Source organism: Polypterus senegalus, chromosome 15, assembly GCF_016835505.1.
Source record: "Polypterus senegalus isolate Bchr_013 chromosome 15, ASM1683550v1, whole genome shotgun sequence".
Classification (NCBI taxonomy): Eukaryota; Metazoa; Chordata; class Cladistia; order Polypteriformes; family Polypteridae; genus Polypterus; species Polypterus senegalus.
This window is the reverse complement of record NC_053168.1, coordinates 91,839,305-91,856,651: the sequence shown is the minus strand read 5'-3', so window position 1 is coordinate 91,856,651 and position 17,347 is coordinate 91,839,305. Positions and strand designations below refer to the sequence as shown.

At 36.7% G+C, this 17,347-nt stretch overlaps 1 protein-coding gene across 1 annotated transcript in view; it reads right to left on the bottom strand.

Moving 5' to 3' along the window:
- dscc1 (DNA replication and sister chromatid cohesion 1) overlaps window positions 1-17,347 on the bottom strand; it is a 163,241-nt gene that overhangs the window by 114,561 nt on the left and 31,333 nt on the right. The window contains exons 4-5 of the mRNA XM_039736970.1: window positions 5,002-5,092; window positions 2,397-2,535 (exon numbers count right to left, since the gene is read on the bottom strand). Of these exons, the coding sequence (XP_039592904.1) occupies window positions 2,397-2,535; window positions 5,002-5,092 (230 nt within the window). The remainder of the gene's footprint in view (window positions 1-2,396; window positions 2,536-5,001; window positions 5,093-17,347) is intronic.

The following is a 17,347-nucleotide window of genomic DNA, read 5'->3' as shown; positions in this document are numbered from 1 at the left end:
TAGTGATGAGTCAGTCAGTCAGTGAGGGCTTTGCCTTTTATTAATATATCTATATATATATATATATCTATATATATATATATATATATATATCTATATCTATATCTATATCTATATCTATATCTATATCTATTATCTATATATTTATATATAGAGATATACACACTCACCTAAAGGATTATTAGGAACACCTGTTCAATTTCTCATTAATGCAATTATCTAATCAACCAATCACATGGCAGTTGCTTCAATGCATTTAGGGGTGTGGTCCTGGTCAAGACAATCTCCTGAACTCCAAACTGAATGTCAGAATGGGAAAGAAAGGTGATTTAAGCAATTTTGAGCGTGGCATGGTTGTTGGTGCCAGACAGGCCGGTCTGAGTATTTCACAATCTGCTCAGTTACTGGGATTTTCACGGACAACCATTTCTAGGGTTTACAAAGAATGGTGTGAAAAGGGAAAAACATCCAGTAGGCGGCAGTCCTGTGGGCGAAAATGCCTTGTTGATGCTAGAGGTCAGAGGAGAATGGGTCGACTGATTCAAGCTGATAGAAGAGCAACTTTGACTGAAATAACCACTCGTTACAACCGAGGTATGCAGCAAAGCATTTGTGAAGCCACAACACGCACAACCTTGAGGCGGATGGGCTACAACAGCAGAAGACCCCACCGGGTACCACTCATCTCCACTACAAAAAGGAAAAAGAGGCTACAAATTGCACAAGCTCACCAAAATTGGACAGTTGAAGACTGGAAAAATGTTGCCTGGTCTGATAAGTCTCGATTTCTGTTGAGACATTCAAATGGTAGAATCAGAATTTGGCGTAAACAGAATGAGAACATGGATCCATCATGCCTTATTACCACTGTGCATGCTGCTGGTGGTGGTGGTGGTGGTGGTGGTGTAATGGTGTGGGGGATGTTTTCTTGGCACACTTTAGGCCCCTTAGTGTCAATTGGGCATCGTTTAAATGCCACGGGCTACCTGAGCATTGTTTCTGACCATGACCATCCCTTCATGACCACCATGTACCCATCCTCTGATGGCTACTTCCAGCAGGATAATGCACCATGTCACAAAGCTCGAATCATTTCAAATTGGTTTCTTGAACATGACAATGAGTTCACTGTACTAAAATGGCCCCCACAGTCACCAGATCTCAACCCAATAGAGCATCTTTGGGATGTGGTGGAACGGGAGCTTCGTGCCCTGGATGTGCATCCCACAAATCTCCATCAACTGCAAGATGCTATCCTATCAATATGGGCCAACATTTCTAAAGAATGCTTTCAGCACCTTGTTGAATCAATGCCACGTAGAATTAAGGCAGTTCTGAAGGCAAAGGGGGTCAAACACCATATTAGTATGGTGTTCCTAATAATCCTTTAGGTGAGTGTGTATATATATATGTGTATATATATATATATATATACACACACACACACACACACACATATACACAGGGTGGGCCATTTCTGAGAAGGTTGGCATCCTTCAACATCTGCAGTAAGATGCTGCAGACGTTCTACCAGACGGTTGTGGCGAGTGCCCTCTTCTACGCGGTGGTGTGCTGGGGTGGCAGCATAAAGATGAAAGACGCCTCACGCATGGACAAACTTGTTAAGAAGGCAGGCTCCATTGTAGGATTAAAGTTGGACAGTTTAACATCTGTGGCAGAGCGACGGGCACTAAGCAAACTCCTGTCAATCATGAAGAATCCACTGCATCCACTTAAAAGGATCATCTCCAGGCAGAGGAGTAGCTTCAGTGACAGACTTTTGTCACTGTCCTGTTCCACTGACAGACTGAGGAGATCGTTCCTCCTCCACACTATGCGACTCAATTCCACCCAGGGGAGTAAATGCGAACATTAATTTTATTTTAATTCTTTTCATTTTTATTACTATTTAATTTAATATTGTTTCTTTGTATCAGTATACTGCTGCTGGATTATGTGAATTTCCCCTTGGGATTAATAAAGTATCTATCTATCGAAAAAACAAAAGTTGGATCCAAAATGGCCGACTTCCAAATGGCCACCACCCATCTTGAAAAGTTTCCCCCCTCGCATATACTAATGTGCCACAAACAGGAAGTTAATATCACCAACCATTCCCATTTTATTAAGGTGTATCCATATAAATGGCCCACCCTAGATAGATAGATAGATATATGGAGAGAGAGAGAGAGATAGATCTATATATATATATATATATATATATATATATATATATATATATATATATATATATATATATATATATATATATATATATATATATATATATATATATATATATATATATATATATATATATATATACACACATACATACATACATACACACACCTGTATATATAAATAAACAAATAAAAAGTACACCATTTACTTACTGAGGTTCCAGTGTCCCAAGTTCTTGTAGGCAAATACGGAGAGGGATTTTACAGAATGACCATGACTCTGCATCAATCAGTTGAGTGATATGACTCAACAGTTTCATTTCATAATTTAATTCCAGAATGCTCCAGTATCCTGTGAAAAAACAAATACCACTTCAACAGTGTCACATTTTCACAACAAATAAGTAAATAAATAAAATTCCACCTAGCCAATGTAGTGCTGCTGCTGCTTCATAGCATCAGTATACTGGGTTTGAATCCCACTCCTAGATGTTTCCTCTACCTTCACTTCATATCTGCAGGTTTTCCTACACATATTTCAAAGACGTGTAGCCCCAGTTTGAACGAGAATTAGTTGGTGTGGGAGTGCGTAAGCAATAGACTGGAACTCTATTCAGAATTCTATACCAACTTGCACAAGGTGCAGCAAAGATAGGACCTTACTACTCTTGATTGGGACCGAGAATATTTTAGTCTTTTCATAGTGCGGACTCACAAATGTAACTTACTTTGAGAATCAAGGAATTAAACCAAGATGTTTTGAATCAGTGTTACCTTCATAATCAAAATAAGCTTAAGCCCAAATGAAGAATTAAAAAGAACAAAAAGAATCAGGGTCAACAGTACGTGCTCTTCGAACAGTGTGAAATGCATTATATTATGGTCACTAGACCCAAATGGATCAGTCTAATCTAACCCCAACTCAGCTCCTAATTATTTTAATTTTAGGCTGTGGACCCTGCAGTCTATGCTTACATATATCATTTGTTCTAACAAAGACAATGAACACTGAATCCACCCCATTCTGGCAAGGAGCCTCCCCATCTTTCCAAGAAGGTTTCACATGTATACACTAGGAAGGCAACACACTATACAAGACTCTGTCCATGGAGCAGACCAGAGTGTCAATGACTGAACACCCCTTTATCACTACTTCGTTCTTTCAAGGAACTTGTAGAGTGGTAACTCATTGGGACTTCTTAACTTTTCCTAACATCTCAGAGATATTAAAGTTACTGTATAGTTCTACAAGGCCCTCAGAATGGTTGGACGGTTCTGGACTTAACACCTCTAGACAGTGTGCAGTTCATATATTGCACTTGCATCCTACTGCGACTCACCCAATTTTCTGTCTGGTATTAAATCTCTTAAATCAAAATTCAATTCATATATAAAGTCAAAAATTGTTTACTTGCTAATAGCAAAGAAGTTGTAGTTGTAATAGATATAGTTAGAAGTTAAAAGAATAGATCATATCTAGAATATAGCTGTGAAAATGGTGTTATGCATAAAACATAAGATTTTAGATTAAATCATACAGTTTAATCAAACAAAAATTAAGTTTTACCTTACAAATAAAATACACAAAATTAAATTTTTAAATTAGAGATTCTATAAATCTACTATTAAAATAAGTTCATTTTATTCTTATCTGTATCCATATTACCAGGAATAGAGGAAAGTACACAGTTACACAGAGCACTGTAAAATATAGGTTTCAAAAACAAAACAAAAAAACTAAACTACAGTAGGAACACCAAAAAGAGCAGGCAAGAACATAAAAATAAACAAATTTAAACACCTACACACTTTGATATATGAAGATCTTAAAGTTTGTTATTTTTAAAGTAAAAAGTTATTTGTTCACAATTATGGTACATATCAGTTTGCCACATGAAATTGTTTTCCAAAGTGAAGCCTTTTCCGTATAAATTTTAAAAATTACATAGCCTGTTCTTGGATTTTAAAATGGAAGTCATGGTTCAGGGGTTAAACAAACACTATCTGAATAACAATTCTTTCTGTCATCTCTTCTGTTGTTAATGTATAAGTGGAAAATCTGAGTCAGTGATATCAGCTGCTGAATTCATTTTCTGACAAATCTACTGTCTTTATGAAATGGTAGCTCAAAACTAAAAATGGAATCGATGAAAACACTAGTCATTTATGTGATATGTCATTTGCATAAGTATCATTGTGAAATGAAATCTCGGGAGGGCTCACCTGGAATAAATATACTCTAGAATACCAAAGGTCAACGCGAGCCTTTCAGACTCTTATTGGCAATGTTCAAATGTCTCATTGCCAAACTGATATTTTTTCAAATCCTGTTATTAAAGGCTATATCTCAAAAGAGAATTTCCTTCTCAAGAAAAGTGATTGGTTACTAAAGGAGAACACAAAGCCTACATAACTTTCTCTAGCCAAGCATGTTTCAACAGAAATATGCTAGTAATATAAGGTTGGAAAGGATTTAGGTGGAACCAATGCAAAGAACAAACTAATCAAAAGGTGTATACAATAAGGCAGAATATTTTGTTTTCATTTTTCATGCAATTATCTTTCTCTTGTGTTTTGAGAAGAAACACAATTTTTAAAGTGTAAGATCTATCCTGACAATTTTCCAGATTTAGAGAGAAACCAAAGATTTCCTTTTTTACTACAAATTTTTTATACATATTCTTAATATGATTGCATATTACTTTTCACAACTCAATCCAATATACTGTATTTGTTTGTTAAAGCAAAATTTCAGTAATTATTGAGATGTATTCTGTTAAAAGAAACCTCTTAATATTTGACAACTTTTGAGACCTACCATTTATCTCACAAGCATGTAAAACCTGTAGCTGGTTCAGTAGTTCCTCTTCACTTGCCTGAATTTGCTGAAGTAAGTCTGATGTTGTATACTAAAAATGAGAAAAAGAATATATAAAGATGACTGTTAAAGCAAACAATCTTATGAATTAATGGTTTTTGGCAGCAAAATCATTTAAACACAGAATTCCAGCAATTAGTATTTTATACAGTGAGAAGTTTTTGTATATTTTACTGGAACTGGCCATTAAAAAGCTTTGCACAGCAAATGCTCGAGTATCACCAAACTTATAATTTTGCCCTTTGGAATGAATAGAATCGATGCAGATTTATTTGATCTATGTCACATGCAAAGACAGAAAGAATGCATTTAGATGGATATTATATATTAAACGGAATCCAAGAAAAAAAAAAAAAACCATATACATTTAAAAAGTTGCTGTGGCAAAAGTGAAGTTTACTACATATTGCTTGGTTCAGGTTTAGGCTTTTATACAATGCTAAATCTTATTTTGGGCTTTGGTTATCTAACTATGTTATATAAAAATAAAATGACTCTGAGATCATTCTTAAATCCAAATAGTTTAACAGCTTAACACACATCAATGCACAAATAAAAAAAGTTAATTCAAAACAAACCATAATGGTTACTTAATGATCACCAATTTATTAGGCAATTTGTTCTTTATCTTCCTTTACTTAGGTTATATACACAAAGCTGCATGTTAATTTTCTATTAAAATCTTTACATCTGTAACATCAAGGCAAGTGTTTTGTAATTTTATTACTTGAATAAAAAAATAACTTAAATTTAAATGCCAGTTGTGTTGAAGTTCCAGTTCGCAAATGTGTTCCTGAAGTACCATGGCAAGTGAAAAAATACTAGACTGCTATATGCTGTTCAAGGATACCTCAAAGAATAGGCTTTTGAACTACATCTACGAGGGATTTTGACAAACTTTCTCCCCAAAGTCAGCTTTTATTTCTGTTCTACTCTTTCCCATACGCTCCCTGTTAATTTCTTGTTCGTTCACTTCCACCTTCTTGACACATTTTCAAACTCACCACTTCTGTCCCCATCCAGCTAATCACTGTCATTGTGCATTAATTCCCCTATAAACCCACCGTTACATCACAAAGGACAGTTCATATTCTGCAAAGGCAATCACTTAATGTAATGCAGACTAGGATGCTTTTTTGTTGTTGCTGTATCACTTTTTTTTTTTCTGTCTGCCTGCTGTTATATTACCTACAATAGAACTGAGGCTAAAAAAAATTAATGGATCACTTCTGTAATTTTCCTACGAATACATAAAGTGAAATTAAAGATGTAACATGGAATTTACACTAAGAAATGATTACTAATCACAGGTTGTCTGCCAGACCACTGATGCTGGCAAATTCATTCTCAAACCAAAAAAAACCACAAACAAACCTCCCATGGCATAATAGAAGATTGATAAGCATGCACTTAGTTAGATGGACATGTGCAGAAATGCATGGTCTCGCATTTCTGTTAAGATCAGCTTGTCAGACTCCAAAGTCCACATGAGGTATACGAAGCACAGCTCAACTGGAAGACAATTGTGGGACAAACTCACAACACATTGCACTGGTTATACAGTATCTGAAAATTAACTTTAAAAAAAGCTAGATATTCTCAAAGAAGATGTGAACAAAGTATCTAGGAAGATGAATGCCAAAATTGGCACATTCGCCTATGGGGACAAATAAAATTATAAGTATTGAAACTTTAACCAGTCTTAAGATGGAAAGCACACATACATTCACACAAGTTTTGTTGTATACATGTATAGCACTCTTCTAACAAAATATAAACAATTGGCATCTTGGAAGTGAATAATTTAGACAATAGATGATTTTAAAAGGATTAATTATGCAGATGGTCCTTATTCCAAAGCACACAAAAATAATTTAACAAAAATGAACTGAAATACAGCATAAAGAGTGTATTATCAAATTGTATTTTCAGGCCTAATTTAGAAACCCCAATTAATCTCTCAGTCAAAAATATCAGTATGACTTTCACGGTTTTTGAAGTGCAATATGTCCTTTACAGTGTCATATGATCTGTGTATACAGCTGCATTTAAATTTATCACACTTGGACTATTAAGATAGTCTTCATGTTAATAATGACAAGTCTTAGGCCTTAAAAAGCAAGCATGTTCACACACTGCAGTTTTTGGGCTAAGCAGTAGTGAACAATTTCACAACCTCTTGTATGTTGTGGCCACCAGGGGCCCCACCAGCTCTTCAAATCCAACACAGACAGACACCAAGCACAAGTCCAGCAACACTCATGTTATATTTCTCTCTCAGGCCACACCTCTTCGGAGTAGCAGCGAGTGGAAGCACAGAGCAGCGGCATCTCCCAAATGCACGTAGCTCTTCACAAACATCCAAGTAAGTTCAACTGAAGTAAAGCCGACAGCTGACCAGGTGAAATAACCAGCAGTAAGAAATCAAAATCGATCACTGAGCGGGTGGTGGAAACTTAGACGACGGTCTCTTAGTGATTCAGCTGAATGCGGAAAACGCAGAAACACCGAAGTTACTACAAAAAGAGATATCAGCACTAAACCTAAGTTCTATCTGCTCTCTGCCCGTTGAGGGCAAGTTTATATGTTGTGTGTCCTGCAGCATGTACAGTTCAGGTTTACCGGCCGACAGTGTAGACAGCTTCACCTGCCAAAAGTGTTTAGTTAATTTAGAGGTGGCCGGGAAAATACACGACTTGGAGGACTGCGTTAGGAACCTGACAGCGATTAGGCAAAGTGAAAACTGGATCGACTTGGTTTGTTTAGACAATTCAGCTATTTCTGATTCGTCTTCAGCCTCTCCAGATCCCACTGTAATCAGTGCACGGCCAAAGTCAGCAGCATCAATTCAGTCACAGGGCGAGTGGGTAACAGTAAGACGGTGGTCTAAGAAGCCAAAATTTTGTCCCTCAGCACCCAGGTCACCAATTCAAACCCAGAACAGATTCTCAGCACACCGCAGCACACATGTGGAAACTAAGTGCTCATAATTGGCGATTACATAGTGCAGAATGTTAGTATTCCAAACTATGTTAAACCAGCAGTTAATGTCAAATGGCTCGGAGAAGTCAAGATTTCTGACACAGAGGCCGCATTGGACCGTGTCGCAGATGATGAAGTATCTATCTTATTGGTGCAAGTCAGCACTAATGATATTTACTTACAGCAATCTGAGGTATTAAAGAGGAACTTCATCTCTCTATGCACCAAAGCTAAAAGAAAATGTTGGAATTGAGCTGTATCTGGCCCCTTACCAGGACTATATAGACGGGGTGTGATTTACAGCAGATTGCATTCCCTTCACTGCTGGCTAGAAACCTGGTGTGCAAATAAAATCATCGTGTTTGTGAACAATTGGGATTATTTTTGGGAAAGGCCTGGATTTTTCAAAAGAGATAAAATACCCTCCTGTTAGGATAAAGACTAAGTATAATCCCAAAATATGGCAGCAAAACTGCCTGGCTGACTTATTAAAGCACCATCCAGGCCGCAGTCATGTGATCTTAAATCACAGGCTATTGCTTATCCCACCCGTTACTTTGAGGGCATCCAGTAAATTTAGTCTTGATGCAAACCTTAAATTACTTGACAACCAAAAAATAAGGTGTATAATTAGACCAAGGGGTAAAACCAGACCCTCCACCAAGGGCATCTGTAATAGAAATTTACTTCAAGTTAAAACAAAAAATAAATCATCAGTTCAGAAAGAAGCATGCACTTTTAAATGCTGCTTATTGAACATTTGGTCTCTTGACAGTAAAACTGTTTTGGTAAATTATAATAAGTACAAAATCTCATCTGTGTCGTCTCACTGAAACCTGGCTTAGTAAATGTGACACTGTTCCCCTAGCTGAGGCGTCACCAGATGGATCCTCATTCCTTCACAACTCTAGAGATTCACATCGAGGGGGAGGCCTTGGAATGATTCACTGTAACAAAATGCAAATCACGTCTAAAAATTTAGGCGGCTTTACATCCTTTGAGGCATTCATTTTAATATTGAAACAGATTCCAACACAATTATAGTGCTAGTCTACAGACCACCAGGCCCATACTCATTGTTCACGGCTGAATTTAGCAACCTTTTGTCTGATTTGGCTATAAATTAAGATCACATACTACTGATGGGGGATTGTAATGTACACATTGATGTGGAAACTGACACTTTTAGCAAATGTTTTACTTATTTGTTAAATTCAGTAGGATTTTGTCAGATTGTCAAAGGTCCAACTCATAATCATAACCACACATTAGATTTAATTATAACTTACAAAGTTGAAATTCAAAATTTAAATATTACTCAATTAAATTAAGTTATTTCTGATCACTACTTAAATACATTTGATTTAGTCCTGTCCTTGCCAACGCACTCACAGATTAAAACAAAGACAGTGCGACATCTAGATTGTACTTTTGCTTCAAAATTTATACATACTTTGAATAAGTTGAGTGTAATTTTGGAAAACCACTTAGATCAGTTAACATCAAATGTAAACGTGGAAAACAATTTAGATCAGCTAACATCACATTATAATGTGACCTTGAGAGATGCTCTGGACACAGTGGCTCCCCTTAAAACAAAAGTGATCAAAGCACATAGAAACTCTCCCTGGTTTAATGAAAAAACTTCACCTCTTAAATTAGAGGGTTGAAAACTGGAGCGCAGATGGAGAAAAACAAAGCTACATGTCTTTCAAATTGCATGGACAGAGAGTGTTAAAAAATATAAAAAAAGTTCTCTTTAAAGCACGCTCAGAATACTATTATACGATAACAGATAGCAATAATAAAAATCCTAGGATACTGTTTTGAACAATTGTAAAATTAACAAATACTAACTGATATTACCAGTACAGACTTTATGAACTTCTTCAATGAGAAAATTAAAAATATAAGATCCCAGATCTCTGCATCACAGTACAAACCAAATACTAGCTTAGCAGACCCTGCCTCACATTGCATTCAGCACTTTAATAATTTTAATCCTGTAACTGAGCAGGAAGTCTTAACTTTAATTTCTAAAATGAAGCCCACTACTTGTTCCTAGATCCAGTGCCAACAAAACTATTAAAAAGTGCAATGGATGTTCTTGCAGGGCCTATTCTAAACATTATCAATAGTTCATTATAGCATGGCACAGTACCTGATGCACTAAACGTGTCAGTCATTAAACCTTTACTTAAAAAGTCAGACCTAGACCCACACATACTAAATAATTATAGGCCTATTTCAAATTTACCCTTTCTCTCTGAAATACTAGAAAAAGTAGTCACCAATCAGCTTAAGTCACACACATTACAATTTATTTGAGAAATTCCAGTCTGGTATCCGCACAAGTCATAGTACAGAAAGGGCACTAACACAGGTTGTAAATGACATTCTGATATCCTCTGATGAAGGAAACTCCACTGTAATTATGTTGTTAGACTTAAGTGCAGCATTTGACACCATTGACCATTCTATTTTACTGCACAGGCTAGAAAAATATGTTGGGCTTACAGGCACTGTGCTCACTTGGTTTAGTTCTTATTTATCAAATCAATTCCAATATGTACAGAAATGTGCTGACAGTACTCAACCATTATACACAGAAGTGAGATATGGTGTCCTGCAGGGCTCAGTACAGGGACATTTAATGTTTTCACTTTACATGCTTCCACTGGGATCTATCATTAAGAAACAATGTTAATTTTCACTCGTATGCAGATGATACCTTTCATTTAGATCAAATAAAGTTTCTCCGATGTTGTCTTTAATTAGTTGCGTTAGTGAATTAAAGGAGTGGATGGATGAGAACTACTTGTCTTTAAACACAGATAAAACAGAGATGTTAATTGTTGGAGGGAATGATGCTGATCACAACAATATTTTGTCATCATTTAACTCAGTTGGAATCACCATTAATTTTACTCAATCAACCCACAATCTAGGAATTATCTTTGACTCTAGCATTTCAATTAAAGTGCATATCACAAAGTTGCCCAAATCATGTTTCTTCTATCTTAAAAATGTTGGGAAATTAAGGCGCTTTCGAAATAAACAGGATTCAGAGAAAGTAATTCATGCATTTATTTCTGGTAGGATTGACTACTGCAATGCGGTGTTCACTGGATATTCCCACTGTTATTTATACAGCCTCCAGTTAATCCAAAATGCTGCTGCAAGAATAATTAAAAGAACAAGAAAGTATGAACATAACACTCCAGTTCCTTAAATCCTTACACCGAATCCCGGTTAAGTTTAGAGCAGATTTCAAAATCCTCCTGTTTACATATAAAGCATTAAATGACTAAGGTCCAGCATACTTGTCTGAACTTATGACTTACAAACCAGAGCGCACATTAAGATCTCAAGATGCCGGTCTACTTATGATTCCAAGGATTAATAAAATAACAGTGGGAGGACAAGCTTTTAGTTACAGGGCCCCTAAACTGTGGAATGGTCTGCCTGCTACTATAAGAAATGCCCCTTCGGTCTCAGCTTTTAAATCCTGGCTAAAGACTCACTACTTCATTTCAGCATATCCTGACCACAGCTGCTGATTAATTGTACAGACTGCGTCTCTGTGGTTAGTCATTAGCACTAAAACATAAGTAACATGATAGTTATAATTTGTTACTAACCCTCACCTATTGTGTTTCTCTTCTCGACACAAGAATTACTAGAGCCTACGAGAAAACTCGTAAATCTGGCCTACCTTAAATCCGTTTGCACCTCTCCGTCAGCATCTTTTGTCCAGTAAATATGTCAATAATCCAAAGCAGCAAGCTGCCTGCTATATCATCCCCCCCACCGCTGGAGAAACTGCAAAAACCTCTCCCAAATGAAGCCTTGTTTATCAGCGAGTCAGTTACCTAGGCTAAAAAATATATCGTTATTCGGAAAACACATGCATTTGAGGCCAGCCAGGATTGTGATGAAATTTTAACTACAGCAATACAGAAAAACCAGTACCCTGCAACACTCTGCATCACACTACTATATACAGATTGATGGGCATTGTAATAAATCAGGATGTATCACAAAGTCTGGGTAATTAGAAGCCAAGTTACTAACCATCCACAAGTCACCAGAGAATAATTTACAGTCCTGTAATGCCAGACAAGGGCACTGAACATCAATCCAGGGTATCTTCAATCTCAAAAAAACAGTGCAAGTTTCCTAAAAGTGAGTTATTGTTGGCATTATGGTATGTAGAATCTGTGGATAACTTTTTGCGAACTTGCAATTTCAAAAAGAAAATGGCAGCAGGACACTTTTCAGAGGCATTAGTGCCAGAGATAATACACAAGGTGACAAAGAGCAACGAGATTTTTCTCCTTAAGTTGTGCTGCTCTGAGGAGGAGTGTGCTTTTGGAGGTGAGGGAAAGTTGTCAGTCCAGATATAAGTAGTTAACTATATTTACTACTTTATTTTAAAAGATTAATTTTAGCACAAAAGCAATTGAATTTTTTAAATGAAACTCCATTTTATCTTTTTTTTCTCAACTGGCAGACACTGTACTCAATGAAGAAAGCAATTCAAAAATAAATTCCCTTGGTATATATTAGCTGTACCTTTTGTGTAAAAAAAAAAAAGTAAGTAAAACAAGCAGTTAGTAAAATAGCAATTATTTTACCTTTACTGCTTTTTACTTAAAAGTGAATTGCATTTTGTATTTTTATTTCACAGTTACAAAAAGCAGACACATGATTTAAAAACAGACTTGCATAACATTTTATCAAAGACTGTTGTGTGTGTTATTTTGCTTTTATTCAGCTTATCCTTATTTTATTTGATTTGTTTTTTCATTACAAAATACTTTCCCCATTTTCCTACGTTATACTGTGTAGTACTTTTCACGAATGGCATTACTGGAAAGATGAATTTGTGCCTAAGGACTAATAAGCAAACAAAGCACCTGATGATAAGATGTACTGTCACCACTTTATTGATGGATTTGTGGGGTTAATATATACAGTCATATGAAAAAGTTTAGGAACCCCTCTCAGCCTGCAGCTTAATTTACTTTCAACAAAAAAGATAAGGGGTATGTCTTTCATTTCCTAGGAACTTCTGAGTACTGCAGTGTTTTCCAAACAAAGATTTTTAGTAAAGCAGTATTTAGTTGTTTGAAATTAAATCAAGTGTGAAAAACTAGCTGTGCAAAAATAAGGGTACCCTTATAATTTTGCCGATTTGAGTGCATGTAACTGCTTAATACTGATTACTTGCAACACTAAATTGGTTGGGTTAGCTCGTTAAGCCTTAAACGTCATAGACAGGTGTGTCCAATCATGAGAAATGGTATTTAAGGTGGTCAACTGCAAGTTGTGCTTCCCTTTGACTCTCCTTTGAAGAGTGACAGCATAGGATCTTCAAAGCAACTCTCAAAAGATCTGAAAACAAAGATTGTTCAGTACCATGGTTTAGAAGGCTACAAAAAGCTCTCTCAGAGGTTTAAACTGTCTGATTCAACTGTAAGGAATGTAAATCAAGAAATGGAAGGCCACAGGTACAGCTGCTGTTAACCCAAGGGCTGGCAGGCCAAGAAAAATACAGGAGTGGTATATGTGCAGGATTGTGAGAATGGTTACAGACAACCCACAGTTCACCTCCAAAGACCTGCAAGAACATCTTGCTACATATGGTGTATCTGTACATCGTTCTACAATTCAGCACAATTTGCACAAATATCATCTATATGGCAAGGTGATGAGAAAGAAAACCTTTCTGCACTCACGCCTCAAACAGAGTCGCTTGTTGTATGCAAATGCTCATTTAGACACGCCAGATTCATTTTGGAACGAAGTGCTTTGGACTGATGAGACAAAAATTTAGTTATTTGGTCATAGCAAAAAGCGCTTTGCATGGCGGAAGAACACCGCATTCCAAGAAAAACACCTGCTACCTACTGTCAAATTTGGTGGAGGTTCCATCATGCTGTGGGGCTAGTTCAGGGACTGGGACCCTTGTTACAGTCAAGGGTCGGATCAATTCAACCCAGTATCAACAAATTCTTCAGGATAATGTTCAAGCATCAGTCACAAAGTTAAAGCTACGCAGGAAATGGATATTCCAGCAAGACAATGACCCAAAACAGAGTTCAAAACCTACAAAGGCATTCATGCAGAAGGAGAAATACAATGTTCTGGAATGGCCGTGACAGTCCCCTGACTTGAATAGCATCGACAATCTATGGGATGATTTGAAGCAGGCTGTCCATGCTCGGCAGCCATCAAATTTAACTGAACTGGACAGATTTTGTATGGAAGAATGGTAAAAAATACTTCCATCCAGAATCCAGACACTCAGCAAAGGCTGTAGGAGGCATCTACAGGCCTGTTATATTTGCAAAAGGAGGCTCAACTAAGTATTGATGTAATGTCTCTGTTGGGGTGATGAAAATTTTGCACCTGACTGTTTTTGTTATGATGCATATTGCATATTTTCTGTTAATCCAATAAACTTAATGTCACTGCTGAAATACTACTGCTTCCATAAGGCATGTCATATATTAAAAGGAAGTTGCTACTTTGAAATCTCAGCCAATGATAAATAAAAATCCAAAGAATTAAGAGGGGTTTACATACTTTTTCGTATGGCTGTATACAAATTATCTGCAATGCTTTGTCAGTTTACATAAGTAGGTCTTGCATTCTTATTCAAGCTTGGCTTAAATCATATTATATTGGCACTGCTACAATACAGGTGAGTTCATGCAAATTTTTTGTGAATAAAGCTCTGCAGAATGTTATACAAAGTGATGTACATTGTAATGGGGGAAATTACCCTGTTTGTCAACATAGCTGGTATCCTTACTAAAGTCAAGACTACACTGGTTTGGGCATGTCACGAAGAGAGATGGAATAGTGTATTCATTATTTTCATAAGAAAAATAGCAATGTCAAAAAGGTGAAGTGAAAGATTAAAAAAATAAGAATCAAATTACTGACCATTAATAGAATAGAACATACATAAACTTTGTTATGTCGGAGGATTCATTTTCAACATAATATCTCCAAAGGGGGAAAAAAGGGGGCAGGGGAGAAATCAGAAGTTTTCCACACAAACATTTAGACAAACTCATGTAAACTTAAATCCATACTAGTTTACTGGTCCATAAGCAAAACAGCAGCTCCAAACCATAACCTCCAAAGAGGCATAAAGCATATTTTGCAATGATAGTTTAAGCAAATCAAACTTAACACTTAAGTAACATTTCTGTCATATAACTTAAATCTTGTCCAACTCAAAAAAAGATACAGTGGAACCTCGGTTCACGACCATAATTCGTTCCAGAACTTTGGAAAAAAAATTCCGAAGCGCTTGCAAAAACCAACTCACAAGCAAACAAAAAAGTGAGATTGCAGGAGATCACGCTATTAAACCTAAAGCCTGATCGCTGTAAACAATGTTTTTAAAATGAGTTTTAAGCACAGCAGAAAAAAACATCGCACAAATCCGAACTTCATTTAAAACCAACTCGCAAGCAACCAAAAAGTAACATTGCAACAAATCACACGATGAAGTCCTCCATGTAAACAATTTTTAATGAGTTTTAAGCACAAGGAAAAAAGCGAACATTTGAAAAAAGAGAAAAATAACATTGCAACAAATCGCATTATGAACTAAAAAAATTACTTTTGAAAAATCCGTAATACAAAAACCACCAAGAAAACTAACCTTGCATGAAACGAGTTCTGGCATGAAGTGTTTTCCTTCAGGTGATTTCTTGGGTTTCTGGTGCTTTTAGCTGTTTAGCTGGTGGGAGTGAAAGCCTCATGCAGCCATTCCAAAAAGAAAGTTCTTGTGACCCTCCACATTACTGGCAGTCTGGCTTTGTTTACATTATGCTGCTTGAAAGCACGAGGGTTCTCCGATTGGTAAATGAGTAAACTGGTAAACATTTTTTCCACCTCTTGTAATTTCTTTCTTTACTTCGATTTCAATTTTCTTCAAAACTTTCTCCTGACCACTCTCCACTTGCTTAGAAGCCATAGTTAACTGCAAAAGCACACGAAATACTGTAGAGCACAAAGAGTCTTATTGAAAACAATGAACAAGGAGCGGCTTTGCTTAAATGAAAAAGCATGGCCGCTCTCTTTCTCTCTCAGGCTGCCTGTGGGGGGAGGGGGATGTTTTCGCTTGCACTACAGCCTACAGATAGGCAGGCAAACACGTGCAGCAATCTCCTCCTCCCCCTTCCCAGCAGGCACGTGCTCGCTCGCCCTTTCTCTCTCTCTCTCTCTCTCTCTCTCAACTGAGGACGCAAGGGAAACTGGCTTGTTCAGCAAACACGTGAAGCAATCTCCTCCTCCCCCTCCCTAGCAGGCACGCGCGCGCGCCTTTCTCGCTCTCTTTCAGCTCAGCTTGCAGGCAGGCAAGGGAACCTGGCTTGTTCGTATACCGAGTGTGTGGTTGTGAACCGAGGCAAAAGTTTGGCGATCTTTTTGGTCGTGAACCGAGTTGTACGTGAACCGGGACGTTCGTGAACCGAGGTTCCACTGTACTGCTAAATTTAAAGAACGGTATGTGGATATATCACAAAGGAACATTTCTGAACACGTTATGTTAAATTAATTGAGTTTGCAAATTCTGAAATACCACTTTATGAATATGCCTATCACTACAGTTTGTCAGTTTCACAGTAAGAACAACATGCACATACAATTTAAATTACTGTACTTGGTTTAATAACCTTACTATCATTTATGAATAAGTTTTAGTGTGTCTCTGATCTATTAAAATATGCAGCAACTTAAGTGTTTTTCTGAACAGTTTTGGTTGATAAATGGTGGATACCAGCTATGTTGATAACTGTCACACAAATGCCCAGTTGTTATTCAGCTTCTATCCTATTGTTAAAGTATATGAACACAGATATTAGCTGCAGCAAAGTATGACGAGGGATGGCTGGATAGGGTCCAGACATTTCTAAAAACCCAGTAACAGTTTTCTTATTGCTCTGTAGGATCACTTTAAAGCACTCCCATATGAAGGTGCTTTGAAAACCAATTAACTTGCAAAGAACTGAAAATCTCCAAAATCTAGATATTCATTATGTATTTTGAAGGCTAACAAAGAATTGCATACATTAAACTGTAACATTTAATCATCTAAATTAAACATTAAATCTCTTCAAGTAGACAATACAACTAGTATTTATATAAAAAACTAAACTTGTAGAAAAGGACATAAATTGTTTGTAAATTTGCAAGCAGAGGTTCTTCAAGCCCTTTTTGGTATCTCTATCCCTGAGCCAACAGTAGAGATAAGCTACAAATCCCCCCTCACTTTACTTTT